Consider the following 25,248-nt stretch of genomic DNA (forward strand, 5'->3'; position numbering starts at 1 on the left):
TCAATGGTTTCTTCTGGCCTCTCTGGTATGTGGTGCCCCAATATTAATACAGGCAAAACACTCATATAAAATAAACATACACATTCATCTTCAAAGGTGAGGATTAGTGATGGCTCAGTTGGTAACATGCAGCTCCACAGTAGGAGGGCCTGAGTTTGGACTGCTCCTGTGATCCCAGCACTGGGGAGGCAGGTATAGGAGGGTCCCTGTTTTAGTATGTTTTTAAAATAAAGTAAAAAAGTCACTGAGGAGACGCTTAGCTCCAACCTCTGGCCTGCTTGACCTGTGGATTTCCACTCTCCAACATGCACAAATTACAGGCGTGTGCTACCATAATACTTTGGTACAGAGGCTCTCGGCTGCGGGGTGCTCACTTCCATAGGCGAGAATTACAGAACTTAATACCTGTCTGTGGTCTGCTCTGTTCCTGCGGGCTTCCAACCCTGGGTGCGGATTCTACCTTACATAGCAACAGGCATAAGATCTTTGGGAACCCCTGCACCCAGTGAAAGAAACCATTGCTGTGTAGAGATTTTTTTGCTGTAGGGAGAATGCAGGGAGAAGCCTGAGGGTCACTCTCCTTGGGACTGGAATGGATCAAGTTAGTTATGATGGGCAGGTGAGCAAGCTCCTCTAAGTGAGAGTCTGGCTTGCTTAGCTGTCACATTCACACCAGCTGTCCCCATTTGTGACCCTTCTCGGTAACGGTGGGGTCTTACTGAGCCATCCTTTCTGATGGATGATGATGAAGGGCACACCAGTGCAGATGCCCAGAGGAAGAACGTGTCGGTGCCAGTGGAGGAGGAGAAGGAGGAGGGGAGGTGAGGAAGAGCTCGGGTCCGAGGGCCATAGCAAATTGGATTTCATGAGTAAAATCTGGATCACAGATTTACAGTTTGTTCTTAAACTGCAACAGCGTTTCTGTGGTTCCTGATCTAGTTCTCAGAAGGATGGAAACTGCATACAGGGAGCAGTGTAACCACCCTGGAGAAGGGAAAAGGTGTGGAATGGGTACATAGCTGGCCCCTGTGGCTTCCCTTTGAAAACAGTGGTCCTCAGGGCCGCTGCCTGGGGCAAGAGTGTCTCAGTCAGGGTTGTAGGGTAGTGATACAGCCTGGGAGGTTTTTCAGTATTTCCTGATTGGCTTAGAGTTTCTGCCTAAGGGGCTGGAGAGATGGTTTAAGTGGTTAAGAGCACTGGCTGTTAACTCAGAGATCCTGAGTTCAATTCCCAGCACCCACATGGTGATTCACAACCATCTATAATGATGTGCAGGCGTATATGAAGGCAGAATACTATATACATAACAATAATTTTTTTTTCTTAAATTCTGCATAAAGCAGAAGGCAGCCGATCAGATGCTGTGTGCATCTTGAGCACAGTGGCTGTGGTCTTCCCTGTGCTGTGTAGATGCACAGCTCTCTAGGAAGTGCTAGTTTCGAACTAATCAGAGGGGGCAGAGACCCAGCCGTACACTGTTCTGCCAAGTGCTGGGCAAGTCTTGTCCTGTTACGGAAGGAGGAGTGTGTCCTGTCCTGGCCTCCCAGGCACAGAAGCATGCCTGCAGCAAGCTTATTCTAGCCATCCCTTCCTTGCAGAGAATCCTGAGTGGAGATAAAAGCCCTGGAACAGGTCTTGCAGGGAAGCGGCTGCCAGAGAGATGGGTGGGTCACTGGCAAGGCCCTGGTCCTTAGGAGCTGAGTTAATGACCAGTTCCAACGTGTTTCTTTCCTATAACCCCCATTCTGAGATCACACCCCTAAGATGACAGTAAGGGGGGCCCAGGGTCAGGAAGGGACAGAGTTTGGTCTTTCCTGCCCTGACTCCAGGCTGACTTACTCCCCTGTACCCTGAGGTACCCTGAGGTTCCTAGCTCTTCTAGATGTGTCTGTCACCTTCAGTGGGAGATGCTCCCAGTGCCTTGAGCTTTGGGCTGGACCCTTTCCTGCTTTCAGATCTCCGTCCCATAGGAGCCTCAGTTAATGTGCCCAGAATCACTGCCTGCCCTCCATGCCCGCCTGTGCTGTCTGTGGAGTTCAGTCATTTTCCTTGCACTCGTACGGAGTTCACATCCTCTTTTTCTCCTCACCTCACCCCACCAGGATCAGGCCCAGGGGCCCATCATCCCTTAAACCTGCATTCCCATCTCTCAGCATGTTGTGTCCTCAGTAGGTATCTGAAGTCTGTGCATGTCTCTAGTTGACCTCTCTTGGCTTGCTCTGGTTGTTCCGGCAGCTGTACACAGAAGCCCTCCCTGAATCTAAACTAGCTATGCTGCTCAGTCCCCTGGCCTACTCCTGGGATGCCCTCTCCAATGGTCCACGATATACTGTGTGTGTGTGTGTGTGTGTGTGTGTGTGTGTGTAAAATTTCATATCACTGGAATGACTCCATGCTCTCCCTTTGTCCAGCACTCAGTGCTGCCCCTGATCCCCCACTGCAGCCACCACCCTGGGCCCCTGCAGCTGACTTCCCAGGATGTCTGCCTCTCCTGTGCTCATTCATTCAGAAGTTTAGGGCCAGAGTGCAGGGCTGGGTCTGTGAGCTCAGCAAATCCTGTACTTCCCGTTTCTTTGATAAGACCCCTTCCCCCCACCCTGCCGCTCTGGTTGGTGTGTGAAGTAGGTATTACTGTGATACATGTTTCTGTGTCTCCTGACCAGACTGTATGCCCAGGCAGATAGTATGTGCCTCTCTGATAGTGAGGCCTCTGCCCCAGTGACATTCTCGGCTCACAAGCAGCAAACTGTAGTCTGTAGATTAAACCCAGCCCACCGTTGGCTTTTGTGGGTACAGTTTTATTGGCACACAATGCCCCATCCTCTGGCCCCAACAGAGTATTGCTTTCTGGTCCTTTACGGAGAAGACGTGCAGTGTGGCCTTTAGGTGAGCGGTAGGGACTGTAGAACACGAACTGCCTTTAGCTCTAGTTCCACCGTACCGTTTAAGGCCCACAATGACCCTGTGAGGTGTAGCAACCTCCTTTCTCCAGACAATAAAAGGCGACACAGTTGCTAAGCAAGTGGTCTGGGATCGGAATGTGGCTGGCAGTCTCCAGAGCCCTGAGTGGCTGCCAGAGGGGGAGCCTTGGCCATTAAGAAGAAGAAAAGCGGGTAAGGGTGGTGCAGGAGAACTAGAGGTGCTTATGGGGGACCCCAGCCTCCGACAGTTCGTGCCCAACTAAGCAATCATGTCCCAAGTGAGGAGCGTTAAATTCCAGGGAGCTGGCTGAGGGGAACTCATATGCTGGCTGGGCAGTCTTCTGTTCTTTCTGCCTTGGGGTTTCCTTTGTCTCTGTTGACTTCTGGGCACTATGATGAGACCTGTCAAGTTGAACAGGACAGAGGGGACCTTTGGCTTCTGCTCTGGTCCCTACATTTCTTCAGGTCAGGCCTTGCTTCAGGTGTGCAGGCCTTCGGGGTCAGGGTAGAACATACCCTGCCCTTGACTCTCCATGGCAGTGGGGCTAAGAGGGATAGAGACAGGGCAGGAAGGAGCAAGAGGCCTGTTGCCATGGGTTCGGTGGCCCCACTCTTGCTTCCCTCGGCATCCCTGGGCTTTCTGTTGCAGCGGACGCCAGGAGCCCTGTGTGTTGCAATCCCAAGCTCACTGGAAAGGAGACTTTCTTTGACTCCATATCCCTTTCAGTGTTCGTGGGGGGTCGTGAGGCACTCTGGGAAACCAGTTAATTTTTGTTGTATGCGTTTGTTTTCCAGTGTTAGGGACAGAGCCCAGGGCTTCATGTATGCGAGGCAAGTCCTCCACTGTTCAGCAACACCCCTAAGCCCTTGCCAAACAATTTTTATGTGTTAACAAGGAGCTGCTTCGTGGGCGAGTGCTGGATTGAACTTTGTCCTTCCCAGGTGTGAAGTGCCTGTGACTGGAGAGCTCGTGAGTCCAGGCATTGTGTAATCAGAGTTGTGTATACATTATTAACCCACATTTTCACGTAGGCAGTTATCCAGTCTGAGAGTTCCTACAGCCAGAATTTGTGGCAGAAATGGGGTTGGCTCGCTGCCCCCTCAGTTACTCTTTCAAGTCTAACCTTTAGTTAGACAGGACCTTTAGTCTAACCTATGGCTGTATAACCTCCCCAGCTGCGGGCAGGGCAGGGTTGGACTTGATAACAGCCTCCTGGTTGGGACAGATAGGTGTGCCAGACAGCTGCACAGAACCATGGAGTCAGCTTCTCAGCCCTGCAGACTGCTAGTGAAGTTCTTGGCCGTCAGGAGCTTAAGTACAGCGTCTTTCCTGGCTGGTTGCTGTCCTGTGAAGTGGTAGATGTGTAAGGCAGGGTAGAATGTCATTACCTAATACTGGGGACATGGAGCCCAAAGCAGAGGCAGTTTGAAAGGTGTTTAGGTGCTGTCCCTGCCTGTCTTAGTATCTGAGTCCTTCAAGGGCCTCCACATAGGCTACCTCCATCTCCTCTTGCTACGAGACTCAGTGAGCAGAAGTGAAACAGTTCCTTTCCAAGACTTCCCGAGTTGGGGAAGAGGACTTGACTTAGTGAACAAGATAATGTCTTCTCCAAGTCCTCAGAGGGAGTCGTTCAGGATGGATCTTGAAGTCTAAGTAGGAGTTGACGGTGTGAATAGACGTACAGCCTGTCTTGTGGTTGTTTACCAAATCTGAATAGTGAGGCTGAAATTGGGGCTGCTGGGTAGACCTTATTAGACACAGGATGGACAGTGACCGCAAAGACCATGCTGGACTTTCTCTGATTCCAGATCCTCCGTGTTCTCTGTCTTATGTCGTTGGTGGCAACGTTGGCCTCTTACTCACCAGAAGCCCCTGAGAAGCTGAGGGTCATGCAGAAAAGTCCGAGCCCACAGCTTAAATGGGAACTTCAGCCTCAGCCCACAGCAGGCCTGTGACTTGGGCACCTTCTTTCATGTACTGGGTTGTTTTTCCCTCTGTGGGAAGACACTGGCCCTGCCTGCCCTCTGAGGGGTGCTATGAGAGAGAACCAGCCCCAGTGATGCGATCTTTGTTGGCATGGAGACTCTAGAATCAATGAGCTGCGTCCCCAGGGCCAGCTTTGATCACACCCATGTCCATGAGTGTTTTCCTCTCCTGGGAAGCTTGGATTCAGGCCTGTGTAGGAGAATGAACACACGGTGGGTAAGGGCAAGCTCCACCCTTGGTCCTTGTTGCAGTCTGTGAGTGGGACAAGCCTTGAGAACCTTCCCCACCGAGGAAGGTGACAGTTCCCGGTGTGTACTGTTAACAAACCGTGAAGGTGTGAGAGACATGCAAGCTGCTCCATTCCCACTCCCACTCAGGACACCAAGCATTGCTGAGGAGGGCTCATGGGACATGAGATGCTCAGGACAGCAAGGTCTGACAGACATGGCTCATAGACTGGCCTCTTCCTATGATGCCCGCAGAGGCCAGTTTCTGCCTGCACCTGTCTGTGGGATTTGTATTTCCTCTGCTACGACTTGACTGGCCCTGACTTCGTCCTGGGCTCCCTCCCCTCGGCAGTCTCAGCCACCCCCTTCACTTCCCTTTGTTAAAGGAAACCAGGTCAGAGGTGACCCACACTGTCGTTAGAGTCCACTTTCCAGTGGGATCCAAGTTGAGGATCATCTGACTGACTGGAAGACCTTGAGGAAGGGCTGCTTTCCCAGAGTTCTCATTATCTGCTGTGCCGGGGAGCAAACCCAGGGCCTTGGGCGAGCTAGGCACTCGCTCCACGCTGATCTGCACCCCAGCACTATTAAATATTTTCTTCATTCTTGAACTTTTTTCTTTGAGAGTCTATGTGCCTGGCTTCAAGGGAATGGGTGAGGCTGACAAGGACTGGGTGCAGAGCTTCCCACCATGTGTATCCCTCACCTGGTTGCCTGGCTTCAGAGGCCTGAAAGCACTTTATTTGGAAGTCCTAGGGTCATGACCCTGGCCTTATCTGATGGCTCTCCTGTTGGTGTTTGCTCTTCAGGAACTGAGAGAGGACAACATTATCTTAATCGAGACCAAGGCCATGTTGGAGGAGCAACTGACCACCTCCCGGGCTCGCAGTGACAAAGTCCACGAGCTAGAGAAAGAGAACCTGCAGCTAAAATCCAAACTGCATGACTTGGAATTGGTATGAATGAAGCAGGTGCCGTGTGCAGAAGCCGTGGTGGGGGTGTAGGAGGGGCGAGCTCCTCTGGTGTGCCAGCTTCTGAGTTTGCTGCCTCCCAGCAGCTTGTGAGTTAAGAGAAGAGCTTGCAGCACTCAGTGCCTTGAGTGAGCACTTAGTGCCCTCAAAACAGCTAGGACCTGACTTAATGTGTTGCTTCTGCAAGAGTGAACACATATTGTCTTTTCCAAGGGTCCTCAATGGCTCTTGAATGGGTTGAGCACTGGCATGTCATCTCGTCACAGCACTTGAGGGTGCAGAGACCTACCTTAGGGCTGACAAGTGTCCTGTCACCAAGTGTCACGTGGCAAAGCACTGTTCCTTGTGTTCCTACGTTCAGAGCGTTCACTGGGACCTTAGAATTTCCTTCTTGACCTAAGTGGCCAGGTCAAGGGACTCTCTAGTAGTGCACCCTGTTGCCATGGGGCCCTGAGTGGGGGTGTTTGTGTGCAGCTCTCTGTCTGGAAGGAAGCATTGTGTCCTGAGTGGATGGTAGTTGGTACTTCGCTTCTGAGACCAGTCGGCCCTCTCTCCCACGTTGCCTCTTTCTACCCCAGGATCGGGACACAGATAAGAAACGAATCGAGGAACTGCTGGAAGAAAATATGGTTCTGGAGATCGCCCAGAAGCAGAGCATGAACGAGTCGGCCCACCTGGGCTGGGAGCTGGAGCAGCTGTCCAAGCACGCAGACCTGTCCGATGGTACGTAGCACCCGGTGCTGGGACCCCACAGAGCCGCTGCTCATCCAGGAGCTGAGCCTGTGACTGCCTCTGTGGCTTCTAACAGCCCATCCATTCTCCACGAGTAAATGTGATTTCCTCAAGTGCCGTTTGGAGCTGTTTCATTATGGTCATCCCCAGGGGAAACATGAGTGGCCTGGCAGCCCCGATGCCCAGAAGTAAACTCTAAATGAAGTGCTGGGATTTCTGGGTTTTCCATATGGACACTCTGAAGCTTCCAGATCACAGCTCTTTGCTGATGACAGAAAGCCCTGACACCAGAAGTGTCCCCAGTGGTCACTAATCCTTATTATAAATGGACCCTGGATATTATTTGCCATGTTCATTTGCATAATTGGGCAGGATGGATGCAGCCTCTCCTGTCTCCCTGGTGGGGATGCTAAGTGGCCTCTTCTCTCTAGTCTCCGGCTCTTATGATCCTTATGATCTTGGGGCAAGGGGAGGGAGGAGAGTCATTCTTCCTGGCTTGCACTGCTGCCCTCTGCCGGTACCCTGAGATAAGCTGTTCGTTATGGGAAGGGTGGGGGACCCCAGTCAGCACTGCAGCAGGAAGCTCCAGCGCCCAGCAAACAATAAGCCAATTCCTGTGTTTGAAAATAGCCACGTTCACCTTTCCCATGCACCCGACTTAACAAGTTAGTATTGACTGAGCACTTGACAGAGCAGGCTTGGGCATTTGGCTTGTTTTAGGTTTGAAAGATAGCAATAAAAATTCCCTGAGAATACGACCGAGGTAATTTCTTCCAGTGCCCCTACCAGCTCTGAACATGAAAGCCTTGCATTAGCTTGTTTCTGTGGACACTGAACTGTGTCTGCTTTGGTGCCTGTATACCAAGCTGAGGTGCCTGGGAGCCACACAGGGTGGGTGGGGAGAAGGCATTGTTTATGGCTCAGAAGTTCAAGTCCACCAAGAAGAACTTCTGCCCCCTGGTGGATTGGAGAAGCAGTGCAGACTTTCAGGGCCAGCTTCAAAGGCCTGGTCAGTTCATACTGCTTGGTATAGTTTATGAACCCTTTAAGTCAATGGCCATGATAGATTTTTTTCTTTTCTTTTTTTTAAATTTTAAAAATTAGATTTATTTATACACGTGTGCATACCTGGAAGCGAGGACAGTTTGTGGGGATTGGCTACCACGTGAGGACCCCCAAACCCAGGTCATCAGGCACCTTTACTCCTTGAGCCATCTCACTGACCACACGATTTTGTGTGCATGGGTGTTTTTGCCTGCGTGCATATCTCTGTACTACTTGCATACCTGGGGTGTGTAAATGCAGAGACATTTACCTCATCTCACTGAGACATCTAAAGCAGTGTATTGTCTGACTTTTCTTCAACGTAACTGTGAGGTTGGAAGAAATCTGTCCAGGTTCTAGCCCAGTCTGGCAACTACAGGTATATATACACAGGCTGCTCAGTTCTCACCCAGGCTGGCAGCTACAGGCATATATACACAGGCTGCCCAGGTTCTAGCCCCGGGCTGGCAGCTCCAGGCATATATACACAGGCTGCTCAGGTTCTAGCCCCGGGCTGGCAGCTATAGGCATATATACACAGGCTGCCCAGGTTCTAGCCCCGGGCTGGCAGCTCCAGGCATATATACACAGGCTGCCCAGGTTCTCGCCCCGGGCTGGCAGCTACAGGCATATATACACAGGCTGCCCAGGTTCTCGCCCCGGGCTGGCAGCCACAGGCATATATACACAGGCTGCTCAGTTCTCGCCCAGGCTGGCAGCTCCAGGCATATATACACAGGCTGCCCAGGTTCTAGCCCCGGGCTGGCAGCTCCAGGCATATATACACAGGCTGCTCAGGTTCTAGCCCCAGGCTGGCAGCTCCAGGCATATATACACAGGCTGCCCAGGTTCTAGCCCCGGGCTGGCAGCCACAGGCATATATACACAGGCTGCCCAGGTTCTAGCCCCGGGCTGGCAGCTCCAGGCATATATACACAGGCTGCCCAGGTTCTAGCCCCGGGCTGGCAGCTCCAGGCATATATACACAGGCTGCCCAGGTTCTAGCCCCGGGCTGGCAGCTCCAGGCATATATACACAGGCTGCCCAGGTTCTCGCCCCGGGCTGGCAGCTCCAGGCATATATACACAGGCTGCCCAGGTTCTAGCCCCGGGCTGGCAGCTCCAGGCATATATACACAGGCTGCCCAGGTTCTAGCCCCGGGCTGGCAGCTCCAGGCATATATACACAGGCTGCCCAGGTTCTAGCCCCAGGCTGGCAGCTCCAGGCATATATACACAGGCTGCCCAGGTTCTAGCCCCGGGCTGGCAGCCACAGGCATATATACACAGGCTGCCCAGGTTCTAGCCCTGGGCTGGCAGCTCCAGGCATATATACACAGGCTGCCCAGGTTCTAGCCCCGGGCTGGCAGCTCCAGGCATATATACACAGGCTGCCCAGGTTCTAGCCCCGGGCTGGCAGCTCCAGGCATATATACACAGGCTGCCCAGGTTCTCGCCCCGGGCTGGCAGCTACAGGCATATATACACAGGCTGCCCAGGTTCTAGCCCCGGGCTGGCAGCTCCAGGCATATATACACAGGCTGCCCAGGTTCTAGCCCCGGGCTGGCAGCTCCAGGCATATATACACAGGCTGCCCAGGTTCTCGCCCCGGGCTGGCAGCTACAGGCATATATACACAGGCTGCCCAGGTTCTAGCCCCGGGCTGGCAGCTACAGGCATATATACACAGGCTGCCCAGGTTCTAGCCCCGGGCTGGCAGCTACAGGCATATATACACAGGCTGCCCAGGTTCTAGCCCCGGGCTGGCAGCTCCAGGCATATATACACAGGCTGCCCAGGTTCTCGCCCCGGGCTGGCAGCTACAGGCATATATACACAGGCTGCCCAGGTTCTAGCCCCGGGCTGGCAGCTCCAGGCATATATACACAGGCTGCCCAGGTTCTAGCCCCTGGCTGGCAGCTCCAGGCATATATACACAGGCTGCCCAGGTTCTCGCCCCGGGCTGGCAGCTACAGGCATATATACACAGGCTGCCCAGGTTCTAGCCCCGGGCTGGCAGCTCCAGGCATATATACACAGGCTGCCCAGGTTCTAGCCCCGGGCTGGTAGCTACAGGCAAATATACACAGGCTGCCCAGGTTCTAGCCCCGGGCTGGCAGCTCCAGGCATATATACACAGGCTGCCCAGGTTCTAGCCCCGGGCTGGCAGCTCCAGGCATATATACACAGGCTGCCCAGGTTCTCGCCCCGGGCTGGCAGCTCCAGGCATATATACACAGGCTGCCCAGGTTCTAGCCCCGGGCTGGCAGCTCCAGGCATATATACACAGGCTGCCCAGGTTCTAGCCCCGGGCTGGCAGCTCCAGGCATATATACACAGGCTGCCCAGGTTCTAGCCCCGGGCTGGCAGCTACAGGCATATATACACAGGCTGCCCAGGTTCTAGCCCCGGGCTGGCAGCTCCAGGCATATATACACAGGCTGCCCAGGTTCTAGCCCCGGGCTGGCAGCTCCAGGCATATATACACAGGCACCACTTTGCTTCACTCACAGTCAGCTGGTCACTCTGCCCTCCCTGCTGAGCAGCCAAGATGCCCACTGCTCCTGGAGTGGGCACCTAAAATGCCTTTAGCCTTTGAGTCAGTTGAGTGAGCAGTGTGGTGACCCAGCTTCCCATCAGTTCCACGATTGGCGCCTCCAGTGTAATCCAGTTTCTCCTCAAGCTCTAGATGGAGTGGAGAGGCCTCACTCTTGGATGCTGAAGCAGCATTCCCAATTGGATGAGAACGGAGAACAAGAGGAATGCCTTGTTCTTGGGGCTCGGCTTGTGTCAGAGGGTGGAAGCAGGGGTTCCCGAAATGCTAGACCCTGACTGACTCGGCACTTCAGCCTCCAGGAAGTCCTTCGTGTTCGAGCTGAACGAGTGTGCCTCGAGTCGCATCCTGAAGCTGGAGAAGGAGAACCAGAGCCTCCAGAGTACCATCCAGGGGCTGCGGGACACATCGCTGGCGCTGGAGGAGAGCAGCCTCAAATGTGGGGAGCTGGAGAAGGAGAACCAGCAGCTTAGCAAGAAGGTGACCTCCCTGGGCGGGCATGGGGCACCCAGTGTGCGATGCAGGAGATGGCGTGCCTCTGGGCCTTTAACACACCCAATGCCAGGCTCCAGGGAGACAGCGATCATTCCCTTACTGGTGGCTCTCCTAGGAACGGTTTCTCATGTCTGTGTTCTCTTGATTTGCTCCTTAGTCCCATATAAGGTCCTGGTGTGGTGGAGGGAGGGGATCAAGGTCACTGGCAGGAAACCAGTCCCCAGGAATCCTGCTTCTCTCCTCTGCACACAGGGCTTGGCCCAAACCCTCCTGCTGTGAAAAGGACCTTCAGGGAACCATCTAGCTGCATTTACCCTCATGGTCCTTTGAAGTACGATTGTCATGTGACATTTTAGCTGCCAAGTGGTTTGTTTTTACTTTAGAGAACAGGAGACACCCCTCTCTCATGCCTTGTCTTGTGGTGCAAAGAAAAGGGGAGAAGTGAGCACATGGTTTGGTCTCTTGGGTGTTTGTGGTCCCAAGGTAGGGAATGTCCTTATAAATGGGCATTCAATGTTGAATAGAATGAAAAAGAGCTGACATAAAAGAAGATGAGACCTTCCCACTCTGTGGATTCTCAGGAAAGCCCGGGCTATCTTCTTACTGGGCTAGGGACAGTGTGGGTAACCTCTGTTCTATAGACTATCCTTTGTATATAAACACAAGCAGTGGACACTGCCACCAGCTCCTGCCCATGTCCAGTCCTAGCTTCTACTTTCCCTGAGCCCTTTGACTCTTACCAGTCCTGTCCTGTGTGGTCCCAGGAAAGCCGTGACGTCCCACAGAGTTCCTAGTAGTTAGGGACTAATGGGACACTAGAAGGGGGGTTGCTTCTCCCAGACCAGAGTTGTCCTGTGTCCTGCCTATAGAGTGTGTCTGACAGTAGTCAGCCCAGCCAGTAGAGGAGCTGTTTCCGTCCTTTTATACAGCTCTGACCATCATTTGGTCCTGGTTCCCTGTGTTTGGTGAGTAAGCACTTGAGCACCAGTAGGCGGTCACACTCAACCAGCTCAGCCTCCCCCCCCCCCCCCCCCAGTCATTCTCTGTGTGGCAGGGCTCACTAGAGTCCTTGCAGTTTCCCTGCTGGGTCCTTGAGACACTGTCTCCCTCCAGTCTTTGTACAACTTTATACCAGTGTCACGGAGGTGCAGTTCCTATAGCCAAATAGGAAAAGATTCCGTATTATCAGAGGAAGAGGGCCACGCTTGCTTTGGGGCCATTAGGAGAAGTCAGGAGCCGCTGTCTGAAGTGTCTGAGCCCCAACAGTAAGGACAGAAGCTTTCTCAAGCTCACAAGCCTGTAGTTAGCTCTCAACCCAGCCTAGCCAGCTTGCTGGGGGGTGGAGGGGTTTGCTGTCTTCAGTGAGCAATAGAATGTGGGACAGTGAACCAAGAAGGAAAAAGATGGAGGTGACCCCAGAGCAGCTAAGCAGGACCCAGGAAAATCCCATGTTTAGATAGCAGTGGCAGCATCGGACTCAAAGACTGGCATAGCTCTCTAGGAGTGGGGTCGAGCATATTTCGGGGGGGGGGGCATGGTGAGGGCCAGAAGGTATGGTATTCATCATAGCTCAGGATAGAGCTGGGGGCCTTATCCCACAGGCTTGGAAGTTTGCATAGAGGGACATGTGTCCAGCCCTTCTTAACGGTGTTAGGCCACACTGACCCCCGTGGGCCAGTACTCTTCCATAACAGACCCCACTTCTTCTCATATCTGGCCCCATAGCATGTTCTGTGTTGAGCCAGCTCGGCCTCCCTTCTGCGTGTCAGGTCTCGGGTGAGATAGGGGGTCTTGATTTTGGAAAAGTCCCGTATGTGGCACATTGTAGCATCCTCTGAAAGCTGTGACCTACATGGCTGGATGAGTCACCTGCCCTAGGGACCCATGCTGGGACTCTTAACAACCATGACGCATGCACACACCACTGACCCTGCCTTTCTTGCTGGTGGACCCCAGTTTCTCCTAAGGAAGTTATCATGGTACCCCAAACTATGAGGTCAGAAGGCTGGATGGCACCTCAAGAAGGAGAGAGATTGCAGAGTTCTTATAGACAAGGATTCTCACAGCTGCGGGATCTTGAACCTTTGTCCGTACAACACCACAAGCTAAGGGAGAGCCGCAACTCAGCCCCTGGGCTCCCCGGGTCACTGGGCTTCCCTGGTTCTACCTTCAAGGTTCAGATTGAATGGTGGCCTGAGCTTCCGATGCTTCTCAGCATCGCTTTTAGAGCAGTGGCCCCCAACCAGCAGCCTGAGGCACACTAAGATGACATAAGATGCAGATCCCCAGACCCGTAGAGTCAGAAACTGGACATGGGCCCTGCCGTCTCCAGGGAGGGTCAGCTACCTGTGATGTGGCAGATGTGGTAACTGAGCATCATGAGTGTGTCTGGCCCTGATGAATGGTCAGGCACTCACTCGAAGTCACATCATCAGTAGGGGGGACAGGTTTGCTTTGCCCCTCTGAGTCCCATCTGTGTCCCATGCTGAATATAGTTGGTGACAGCAAGAAGAGACAGCCTGGGCTTGAAGCCTCAGCAGAGTAGACTAGCTTGAGTATCTCCAGAGAACAGGATTGCCAGCCCTGCTGAGTCAGGTCCTGAGTCCTCACGGGCACCCAGATGCTGGAAGATGTGGAGAACTCTTATCCAGATAACTCGTGCTCTCGGGAGCTTGGGTACCGGTGGGTGCCTCTGTCAGAGCCTGGTGTTGGCAGGAAGTAATAGGAAGATAATGTCTAGGCAGAACAGTGCAGTTTGGTCTGGGGCAGCAGCCATGAAATGTGTGTGTGTGTGGGGGGGGGGAGTAGCGTGGGCAGAAGGGGCAGGGTTTGATGATAGGTTTACCTAGGAAGATAAAACCTAAGCGTCCAGGAGCTTTCACCAAGCATAAAGAGGGGAAGGGGAACCATACGGTACTTGTGGGGAATCTGGCACTGGGTGTTTGGGAGATGTGATCTGACACAGTGGAAGTAGATGAGGTCAAGAAAAAAAAACCAAGATATGGGGTAGATTAGACACAAAGCCACATGGGTAACCTGGGACAGACAAGGGCAGGGCTCTGCCAAGTAACTTCTCTTATCCCGAGCAGGAAGTGCAGGTCATGTCAAGTCCATGACTGGGGGGGGGCAGGACTTTGCTGCAAAGTAACACTGGTACCTTTTTTTCTCAAGGGCCTATGGGGATAGCCTGGGCAGAGAAGGCTCTGTCTGTCTGTCCAAACACAGCTCGCTTGAGTTAGGCTGACTGTCACAGGCTGGATCTTTTAATCTGCAGATTGAAAAGTTGCAAACACAGCTGGAGAGAGAAAAGCAGAGCAGCCAAGACCTGGAGACTCTGAGCGAGGAGCTGATCCGAGAGAAGGAGCAGCTGCAGAGTGACATGGAGGCCCTGAAGGCTGACAAGGCCAGGCAGGTAGGCATCGTCGTCGTCATCACCCCCTCACGTGCTCGTGCTAGCAGGAGAGGCGCTGAGGGATACGGCCGTGTCTCCACCCTCCCCCGTCTGGGATGGGCACTTGGCAGTGTCTTCCGACAGTTGTTTGTTTGGACTCTGGGAAGGAAAAGACTAGCGTTCCCGACACAAACGTTCTCGTTTGTTTCTGTGGCTGTGACAGACACCATGACCTAAAGTCGTGTAGAAGAAGAAATGGTTCATTACAGTTTACAGGTACATCCCATCATTAAGGGAGGTCAGGGAAACTGGATCTTGAAGGCTTGGTACCCCACACAGCACACTTCCAGGAAACTCACTCACAGCCAAGCAAGTACAGTGGCTCTTTAGAGCCATTGTGCAAGGTTCCTTGGGGCACTGAGGTCAGTGAAGAGAAGACACAGGGAAGGGACCAAGGCACAGGAAGCAGCAGCCTGTCCAGTGTATCCATGGTAGGAAGAAACTGGACAACAGAAGGGTGTTGCCCAAGAGAACGCCATAGAGGCAGCTAGGCTATCTACTGGGTTCTGCTGACCATGACCAAGGGAATCACTAACACTTTTAAGAAAGAGACATGTCATTTAGGTTTAAGGCCATGCTCACTGTGTTGAGTGTGTTTTGATGAGCCATGGATGTGTTTGGGTGCACCATAGAGTGCTATTGAAGACTTCTACTTGGCAGTTCCTGTGTGAACCCAGATCACTGGTGTGGGTTCCTGCAGCAGCCTGGGTCATGCCTAATGTGTTTGCTTATAGATCAAGGACCTGGAGCAGGAGAAGGGCCACCTCCACCAGGCTGTGTGGTCACTACGGGAGAGGCCACAGGTCAGCGGCATGAAGGATGTGGAGAAGGAAAACAGAGCCCTCCACCAGGCTGTGACTGAGGCTGGCAGCAAGGTCAGCCAACTGGAGCTAGAGAAGAAGCAGCTGCACAGAGACCTGGAGGAGGCCAAGGAGAAGGGAGAGCGGGCAGAGGTGCTGGAGAAGGAATTGTACCGTCTAAAGAAGGAGAATGAGCAGCTGGCCAAGAACGTGACCTCCCTGAAGACAGTCACTGAGAAGGTCGAGGGTCTGGAGCTGGAGAACCGAACGCTGAGAAAGTCCTTAGACACTCTGCAGAATGTGTCTGTGCAGCTCGAGGGCCTGGAGCGGGACAACAAGCAGCTGGATCAGGAGAACCTGGAGCTGCGAAAGATGGTGGAGGCCATGCGCTTCACCAGCGCCAAGATGGCACAGATCGAGACGGAGAACCAGCAGCTGGAGCAGGAGAAGGAGGAGCTGCGCAGGAGTGTGGAGCTGCTGAAGACTTTAAGCAAGAATTCAGAGCGCCTGGAACTCAGCTACCAGAGCGTGAGCGCCGAGAACCTGCGGCTGCAGCACAGCCTAGAAAGCAGCAGCCACAAGTCCCAGGCCCTCGAGAGGGAGCTGGGCGAGCTGGAGGCCGAGCGCCAGTCTCTGAAGCGAGACTTGGAGACTCTGCAGCTTACCAACAAGCAGCTTGAGGGGGCGGAGAAGGACAGGAAGGCCCTGGAGCAGGAGGTGGCCCAACTGGAGAAGGACAAGAAACTGCTGGAGAAGGAGACCAGGCGGCTGTGGCAGCAGGTGGAGCTCAAGGATGCTGTCCTGGATGACAGTGCCGCCAAACTGTCAGCAGCCGAGAAGGAGAAGAGTGCGCTGGACAAAGAGCTGGCACGCTGCCGGGATGCGGCCAGCAAGCTGAAGGAGCTGGAGAAGGACAACAGGGACCTCACCAAGCAGGTCACTGTGCACACGAAGACGCTGACCACCCTGAGAGAGGTGAGTCTCGGCCTGTTTCCAGGATGGGAGGTTCTGGAATGAAGGGGGACCTTGGTGTGTGAGGTTAAAGGTGGCTCAGTCAGCCTGGGGGAAGCTCATTAACAACACCCTGGGAATGTTTTCCTCTTACTCTGTGCCCCCGTGCCTGTGCGCTCCTTCACTCACCGTGGGTTGTGTCCCTGTCACTCACTATAGATCGGATTCTGTAAGTGGAAGATGCACTTAACACACCGCATCTTCTGCACATAAGCTTAGGCACACGGAATTCTGGAGGGCCTGCAATTCAGAGCTCTAGCTCACTGCCTTTGCCCAGCATTGAGAGACAGTATTAAACTGTGTATACTGCTAGCCTGGGATAAAACCAGGATTCCCCAAAATTGACCATAAATTAAAGAGAATCATGAATCAGTCATGTATCATAGGGCTGCTCCATGCCAGACTACATATGGCTAAGCTTTTTTTTTTTAATTATGTTTTTCCACATGAAATAAGTTTCAGGTTTTAGGTGATGGTTTTCTTACATTCATTCATTTATTCATTCATTCATTTGGTGTGCATGTAGGCATATGTGTGTCACTTGCTTGCCGACAAGCCTGATGATCTGAATTTGATTCCCAAAACCCAAATAATGGAAGGACAGAACGGACTCTCTCAAGATGTCTTCTGGTTTCCACATGTTCTTACTGCTTCCATGGTGCTAGACGTTCCTGTCACTTCACGAACATATCGGACACTTTTTTAAAGGATATGTTTCTAGAAGTAGAGTGATGGGCTCAAAGTGTGTGAGCGTGTTAGCCTCTTGTACCTTCTGCTTCCTGGGCATCTGTTCTGCTGTCCTTGATACCTTTTCTTGGGCTGTTGGTATGTTCATCATGGTGTGCTCTAGTAGAGAGTGGTCCAACCCACAGGCTTCAGCTCAGCTCAGTTCCAGGTAGCTGCAGTTCACTGATTGGGTGCCTGGCTCCTTCTAGCTTAGAACTAAACCATCCCCTAGTGGACTGTCTTTCTGGCTCATCAGTGTGTGCCAGGTAGACAAGGAAGAGATCAAGGGAGAAAGCCCGACACTCTGTGGAGCTCAGCTGGAGGCGCGGCTGCAGGGTGTTGTGTGCCTAGTGAGAAGGAAAGTGACTTCAAAGTGAGCCCAGAGCCTTGATAATGTAGGTTGAGCCAGGGAGGAACACAAGCCCTGCATGCCTCCCACAGCCCATGTCTGTACAGTGCAGGCAATGCGGGCTGTAATGGTGTTACCAACTTCCCAGGGCTTGTCACACAGATGCACGTCCCTCTCACCACCACAGGACAGTCCTAAAGCAGTCGGACATCTGACCTGGGACTTAGCCATCCCGGATGCTGTTCTGCTTTTGTTTTTATTTTTGAATACAGAATCTTGCTATATAGCTCAGGCTAGTCTTAGATCCTTGTATAGCCCAGGCTAGCCTTGAAATCTTGATCCTCCTGTCTCAGCCTCCCAAGGGCCCAGCTGCAGCTTTGACCTAGAGCTCCACCATATCAGCACTGGGCTTTGGCAGTGACCGTGGTAGGTTAGAAGGCTGCCGGAAAACACATGCCAGCTCGTCTCTGCTTCATCCAGGAGCTGATCCATGTTGCTCTAACCCACAACTCATGACCAGAGCTGCTTGCCTGGTATCAGCTGCTAGCATGGCCGGGAAATTTGGTGGTGGGGATACCATCCTGCCTATGATTTGATAGGAGGGTTAGCTGTGGCACTGTGGCACCTGGCCGGAGGCAATAGCTACTCTCAGAGATACATGTGGGGATGAAAGCAAAATGGATTGAGGATATGAACCTTGGGCTCATCGCCCACATTCTGAAAAGTTAACCAAAGCCAAGGTTTAAAATAAACTCATTTGGGTGTGGAGACAGGTGGCTTGGTTGGGTGCCTGCTCACCTAGCATGCACGGAGCCCTAGGTTTTACCACAGTGTAAAATCAGGCATAGTGGTGTACACCTAGTACTTGGAGAGACAAGATCAGAAGTTCAGGATCAGCCTCAGCTACACAGCAAGACCATCCTGAGTTATGGTAACAAACCATCTTTCTCTCCTTGCTTATTTTTCACTGTCACTATTGAGTGTTTAATTACTTGCTAAATTTGTAATTTAAAAAGTCAATCATATTAGTAGAAATCATTCTCGCTACTAAAAGTCAGCACAGTGGAATATTTCTGACCTGTTTTGGAGAAGGAGAACATTTTGGATCCATCCTATGTTGCTGTGTGGTCTGTTGTTTCTAGCACCAAGAAAGCTGGGAAAGGGTGTTTGTTCCTTTTCTTTTGATGGAGCATCCTGGAGTTGACCACCTTGTCACCTCGCTTGCTTGCCTGTAACATCTGAAACAGCCAGGTTTGGGGAAGAGGTGACACCGTCATGAAGCCCTGCCTCCCTGCCAGGCCTCTGCCAGACTCCTGTCCACAGTGGTATTATCCTGTCTCGTAGGACCTGGTGCTGGAAAAATTGAAGAGCCAGCAGCTGACCAGCGAACTGGACAAATTGAGCCAAGAGCTGGAGAAGGTTGGCCTCAGCAAGGAGCTGCTGCTGCAGGAGGAGAATCGTCACAGTGACACGTAAGGACAGTCCCCTGCATGCTAGCACTGTGCTCTCCGATGACTCTGAGCTCCCGGATCTCAGCCTGAGCCGAGATCTATTCTTCACTGCTGAAGTCACTGTATCACATGACCCTTGTGTCTGTCCTTAGTTCAGGTCTTGTCCCTAGAGAGTCTCAAGGAGGCATGGAAGGAGATTGTTGTGTGTGATAAACAGCTGTGGTGCTGGAAGTGAACCCCGGGGCCTCTTGCATGTTTGACAGGCTCTGCACTGACGGCAGCTGGGGAGAGCCACAACTCTTAATGGATGACTACAGCTTTTCTCCTAGCGATGCCTTCCTGAATAACTTGACTTTTCTGGATTTGTAAGCACCAAGACTCACATGCCTGCTTTGACATGTCTGGTGCAGCAGGAGGCCGCAGAGCTGCCATGCCCTAGCTTTGTGACCTTGGACCGGTTGCTGGTGTTTGCTGAGATGGGTAGAAAGGCATCTGTAAAGTGCCTGTGATAGCATACCTCTTCAAGGAGTAGCCGCAAAGTGTAGCGGTGTGGACATGTCAGCCGGGAACCCCGGGCAGGGCTCTAGGTCCCTGTGACACCTACAAGTGGCATATAAATGGGAATGGTGTGTGCAGGCCACAGGGAGATGAGATTGGGGTGAAGTAGCATGAAAACTGTACTATTGTATCTTTGTATTTTCAGAAAATGCAAGATTTTGGAAAGCAAAAGTGAATCGGCCTTGAAGACAACACTGGCCATGAAAGAAGAAAAGATTGTGTTTTTGGAGGCCCAGGTGGAAGAGAAAGAAAGCTTGAATCGTCAACTGCAGATTGAACTGCAGCTGGTAAGGACCAGGCTGAGGTCCTACCTGTCAGGCCTCTGCGACAACCGGGGCAGTGTCCTGGGACAGATGAGGATGAGCAGTAGGCTCCTGAGGGTGCCCACCTCAGGGTATAGGAGCTAGCACGACAGCCAGATGCATGGTAGGGAGGAGGCTGTGGCTCAGGGCAGTTCCACACCTCCTGGTAAGGTGTGGAAACATGAAACAGGCCAGAGCACCAAGCAGAGCCCTGCAGACTCAAAGGCCCCTTAGATGGGACAGGACCTTGTATGAATATGTGTGTCAACTCTTGGATGCATACAAGAACACATTCCCATACATACAGGCGACATGTGCACAGTCTACATGCATATAAATATGCTTCCCTCATTCACATCTTCCACACATGCCAATAAGGAGCTCCACACACACACACACTTGTGTGTTCTGTCTCCATCTGTGTATGGGTGGGCGGGCGCCACGTGTTACCGTTTCCCTTTTTAGACATGTGGCACATTCCCCGGTTACAGAGCTGACTTGGGATTTGAAGTCAGGCAGACGCAGAGCTGGCAAGGCCCTTGTGAGATGTGTGACTATCTATGCCCGGTTTTGTTGTGTGGTGTAGACTGGAGGCTCAGGCAAGCAACAGAACCTGCCAATCATGTAGCTAAGGTGGGGCTAAGACAGGCATAGGTTCACGTCCCCACCTTTCATGTCCTCTCTGGTTGGAAACACATGGCAAAGGAGAGCATCTGGCCTGTCCCTCCTCGTGTAATGAGTGGGTGGGTTGTCTGAGGCTTTGGTGAGGGGTCCCTCCCTACCTACTAGTGGGGCTCTCGCTGGCTGCTTCCTGCCTGAGTATGCTTTCCAATGCTGCTTGCAGGTAAAGGACGAACGTGAGCAGCTCAGGCAGACCCAGGAGGACAGAACACAGGCACAGGATGTGCTGAAGCTCCCTACGGGCAAGGTGGTCACCAGTCCCCAAGAAAAAGAGGCCTGGGAGCCCAGCCACAAAGAGGCCACCATGGAGCTTCTCCGTGTAAAGGACCGGGCCATCGAACTAGAGCGCAGCGTGAGTGGGTCACCCTTGAGCTGAACGTCTTATTAGCAGCAGCCCCGAGAGTATATCACCACTGCAAAGAATATGCATGGCAGAGGCCACAGAGGCTATTGGATTTAGTAGGACACTTCCTCAGGTGTCCTGGCTGTTCCGTTGGGTACCTTTCATATACAAGGGGGCGCATCCAGTCTCCTGGGCTGACCTCTCTGGCTGCGGTAACAAACCTAGAATCTGTGCACCAGCCTTATCCCCACAGTAATGTGTTTTCCAGAGCTACCTCCCAGTACCACGGCCCAAGCTGTGTCTGAACAAAGCTTTATTGACACACAGTCACCTTTTATACTGCCATGTGGTCTGTGCTGCTTTCCCACGGTGTCGGCAGCCTTCATTGTTGGGATCGAGATGAGACAACCACCGCACCTGCATTTATTTACCCTTGGCCCTTACCAGAGAAAGCTCTCCAGTGCGTGCTTGCCCCCCTTGTCCCCCTGATTTACAACAGTGACATTCTGAAGTTCACTGTGATGCTTTTCAATAGACAAACAAGCTGAGACAGAACATTAGAGGTTCTCTCAAAGTCATATGCTAATAAGGGGTAGCACCAGCCTGCAGCCCATGTCCTGGCTCCTAACCTGGTTGGTAACATTATACATATGATCTTTGTTAGTCTCCTACCCTTTTTTAAAAGTAGTTTATCTTTGTGTGCATTGGTGTCTAACTTTCACCTGTGTCTGTGTGAGGGTGTCAGATCCCCTGGAACTGGAGTTAGAGATGGTTTTGAGCTGCCATGTGGTTGCTGGGTATTGAACTGGGACCTCTGGAAGAGCAGCCAGTGCTCTTAGCCAGTGAACTCTCCCTCCAACCTTAGTCTCCCACTCTTAAGTACCCTGTTCCATTTGCTGTCTCAGATGTAAAGACAGCCATTGCTGAGGGCTTGAGCTCACAGAAAAGGACTCTTCAGGTATTCCATTCCAGAGGAAACAAATGGAATCCTGAAAGTGGCTCGCATGCCCACGTGCCTCAGGTCCTGAGCAATAACTCCTGTAATCTTGTGTCCTATTTTGAAAATTCTGTTAGTTGTCTGTTTCCAAGAGGAAAGCTGTTAACTTCCCATGCCTGAGGAACCCCAGCTCTGAGGGTTCAGGAACCCCAGGGCTCATGCCAGTCATGGGTAACTGGCGCATGATTCTCCTCTAGAACGCAGCTCTTCAGGCTGAGAAGCAGCTGCTGAAGGATCAGCTGCAGCACCTGGAGACTCAGAATGTGGCCTTCAGCAGCCAGATCCTGACCCTACAGAAGCAGAGCGCCTTCCTGCAGGAACACACCACCGCACTGCAGACCCAGACCGCAAAGCTGCAGGTAGCGGGACCCAGGGCGGTTCCTTGCCAAGCGTGGGGCAGTGGGGACTGGGTGGTTGTTTCGAGGCTTGTTGTAGACAGGAGTCTTTGAAGGTAGTAGGGTGGTTCATGAGACATTTCCTGTAGCTGGGCCTAGGGCTGTCTGGCTAAAACTTCATTTCTTTGCTTTTCAGTTTATACAAGTGAACATGATGTGCACACGTATGCGCACGCACCCATACGCACATACATACACACCAAAAGAGAGATTTGGAAAGAAGTAAGCTCGGTTAAACAGTTTCTGTATTGTACAACCTGGCAGAGCTGTATTAAGTTGATAGAGGGAAGTGGGGCTGTGATCTGGCTTCCGTCTGCTGGAAGCAGCCAGTAGAGCCAGCATTGCAGCCCACGTATCACGTGGTTTTATTTGTGGCTATTAGGTGGTGGGAAAATGAAAAATTGCTCATTAATGTAATTTCTGGGAAAAGTTGGAAAGTTACGTATGGGACAGAGACAATAAACAGGAAATGTATTTGGCAAAGAGGTTGGGTTTGTTTTGTTAAAATCACAAAATAGGATGCTGATTTGTTACTTTGTTTTGTCTTAGAAAAAGCCTTTGTCTGCCTTTAATATCAGAGGAATTCTGGCCCCTGTTCAGTTTTCTGTTTTGGGATTGTGTTAGAATGTTCTAAAACACCAGGGGTTCAGATACGGACCACTAGTAAAAATGCTTAGCATGTTTAAAGTCCTCAGTGCGGACCCTAGCAGAACAAAAATAACAGACCTTGTGATCTGATAGTCTATCCTTACAGATTTTCTGTTGGCTTGTCTAGAAAACAGGCTTTAAAAATAATCAGTAATGACTTGTAATGGGCTTACCTAGGCGGACAATTTCTGGAGCTAGTTCAGGATGACAACCTTTTCATGGCCAGTGTTTGCCATGTTGCCCCTCCCTGACCCCTACCCTTTCCAGAGCCAAGTCCTCACGTTCTAGAAGCATTGCCCATGCCTGGTCTGCCTTGTGGTCCCTCTGGTGCCGTCTGCGGCCGGTAGTCCTTGGCCTGCTCACCACACACAGGGCTCTGCTCTCCTGCAGGTGGAGAATTCTACACTAAGCTCCCAGAACGCAGCACTCGGTGCGCAGTACACAGTGCTGCAGAGCCAGCACGCAGCCAAGGAGGCTGAACACGAGGGTCTGCAGAAGCAGCAGGAGCAACTGGCAACGGCCTATGAGGCCCTGCTGCAGGATCATGAACACCTGGGTGCCCTGTACGAGCGCCAGTCCTCGGAGTATGAGGCCCTCATCCGACAGCACAGCTGCCTGAAGACACTGCATCGGAACCTGGAGCTGGAGCATAAGGAGCTTGGGGAGAGGTGGGCCCTGGAGGGGAAGAGTGAAGCCCATGGGGCAGGGGACTGTAGGGGTAGAGTCTGTGGGCAGGGTAGAGCCTGTGGGGCAGGGGAGGGCAGGGGTAGAGCCTGTGGGAAGGGGAGGGCAGGGGTAGAGCCTGTGGGAAGGGGAGGGCAGGGGTAGAGCCTAGGGGGCAGGGGAGGGCAGGGGTAGAGCCTGGGGGCAGGAGAGGGCAGGGGTAGAGCCTGGGGGTGGGGGGGGGCAGGGGTAGAGCCTGGGGGCAGGGGAGGGAAGGGGTAGAGCCTGGGGGCAGGGATGCAGCCTGTGGCGGAGGCAGCTATTGTGCTGAGCCCCTTAGGCTGTCCCAGAGCTTCTGGGACTTTCCTGAGGCCTCTACGCACCTCCTTCTCCCCCGCATTTCCTCTTGGCGGGCTGCTTCCCATTGTTGGTGCACCTGAGCTTTCCCAAAGGGAAGGAAATAGAACCTTTAGCAATTTTTATGTGATTTTTGTCTGTCCAGCTGGGAATTGTGGCAGGGCACTTTGGAGCAAAGGGGTGACTCTGGGTGACCCAGTGTGGACACTTGGAGATCTGCTCACTAAGAATTCTTTCTTCTTCCTCCCCGCCTTTTCTCCTCTCCTGACCCATAGCCCTGAGAAAATTCTCCTGCTGCCTCTGTGCAGGGTTGTGCACATTCACACTTTAGACTGCCTATTCCAAGTCTAAGTCTAGAGGGCTTGCTTAAAAAAACCCAGATCTGCCGGGCAGTGGTGGCACACGCCTCTAATCCCAGCACTCGGGAGGCAGAGGCAGGCCTGATCTACAGAGTGAGTCCCAGGACAGACTCAAGCTACAGAGAAACCCTGTTTCGAAGAACCAAATACACACACACACACACACACACCCTCCCATTGTGTTAAATATTGAATGCATACAACAGAGCACAAAGGAATCCCACTCCTATCATCTTAGCACAGTTGGGAGGTAGAAGCAGGAGGGAGGGAGTGGAAGAGAGACTGCTCTAGCCCCCCTCCCATGGTCACCCACACTGCAATTATCCTTTCGTCTGCATTTGTCACTTTTTTATTTTTTAAGGTAAATTGTAGCTATGTTGAAATACATAAATGTTCATTTTTCACCATTGGCAGTCCCAGGTCCTGGGGTGTGTGTCATTAAGGTCACCCACTGTTGACTGAACTCCTGCTAATGTACTACGGGTTCCCAATCCCTAGCAGGTGTATCTAAAGTCCCGTCTGGAGGTTTATCTCCAGAGCCTGGAGAATCATTGAGCCATGCATCAGAAGGAGGTTTGTCCAAAGAAGGAACCCACAGGAGTGGGACAGGAGAGAACCAGCGCCCCCTTTCTGGACTAGCAAAGTGCCCCCGCTGACAGCGTTTCTGCCCAGTCCTCAGCAGAACAGCTAGGCACCGAGTATATTGGTTATGTCTGGTAGGAGTGGCTGACGTGTAAGAAATCTCCATTGTAGGGATCTGCAAATGTTATCGAGCCAGAAAAGCCTTGTGGGGGTGCTGCTGATGGTACTTGTGGGTAGAATGTGGCGGCAGTGGATTTTCCCATCAACTATGGCCTCTTTGCCTTCATCTAGAGTCTCCCTCCCATCTCTGTCCTTCAGGTCTGCCAAGATGTTGGCTTCAGTATGACTTTTCCTTCCTACTGGATGGTGCAGCTTCTGCCTCTGGGCATCTTTATCCCCTGGTGCTCCCCCTGCTGCCCGTACTATCTGCAGCATTTATTAGACCTATACTGTGCATATGGTGCTGTGTCTAGTCCCGGAACCCTGGCACACTAATGCAGTGGGACACAGCACTGGCACTAATACGGGCCTGATCTCTGCTCTCAAGCATCATAAAACACTGTCTTTTTAGAGTCTTTTAAAGATTTTTTTGTCTGTTTTTTAAAATATTTTATTTATTTATTATGTATACAACATTCTGCCTCC

At 52.3% G+C, this 25,248-nt stretch overlaps 1 protein-coding gene across 2 annotated transcripts in view; it reads left to right on the top strand.

The window, feature by feature from the left end:
* The window catches only part of Ccdc88c (coiled-coil domain containing 88C), a 128,058-nt gene that overhangs the window by 69,263 nt on the left and 33,547 nt on the right, over nt 1-25,248 (top strand). For both annotated transcript variants that reach the window (XM_041633394.1, XM_041633395.1), the window contains exons 11-20: nt 5,945-6,091; nt 6,685-6,829; nt 10,731-10,915; nt 14,205-14,342; nt 15,116-16,156; nt 18,612-18,739; nt 19,422-19,563; nt 20,423-20,611; nt 21,797-21,958; nt 23,033-23,310. In XM_041633394.1, coding sequence (XP_041489328.1) covers nt 5,945-6,091; nt 6,685-6,829; nt 10,731-10,915; nt 14,205-14,342; nt 15,116-16,156; nt 18,612-18,739; nt 19,422-19,563; nt 20,423-20,611; nt 21,797-21,958; nt 23,033-23,310 — 2,555 coding nt within the window. The remainder of the gene's footprint in view (nt 1-5,944; nt 6,092-6,684; nt 6,830-10,730; nt 10,916-14,204; nt 14,343-15,115; nt 16,157-18,611; nt 18,740-19,421; nt 19,564-20,422; nt 20,612-21,796; nt 21,959-23,032; nt 23,311-25,248) is intronic.

This window comes from Microtus oregoni, unplaced genomic scaffold (assembly GCF_018167655.1).
Source record: "Microtus oregoni isolate MIOR12 unplaced genomic scaffold, Mior012 000043F_ref0000047, whole genome shotgun sequence".
NCBI classification, from domain to species: Eukaryota; Metazoa; Chordata; class Mammalia; order Rodentia; family Cricetidae; genus Microtus; species Microtus oregoni.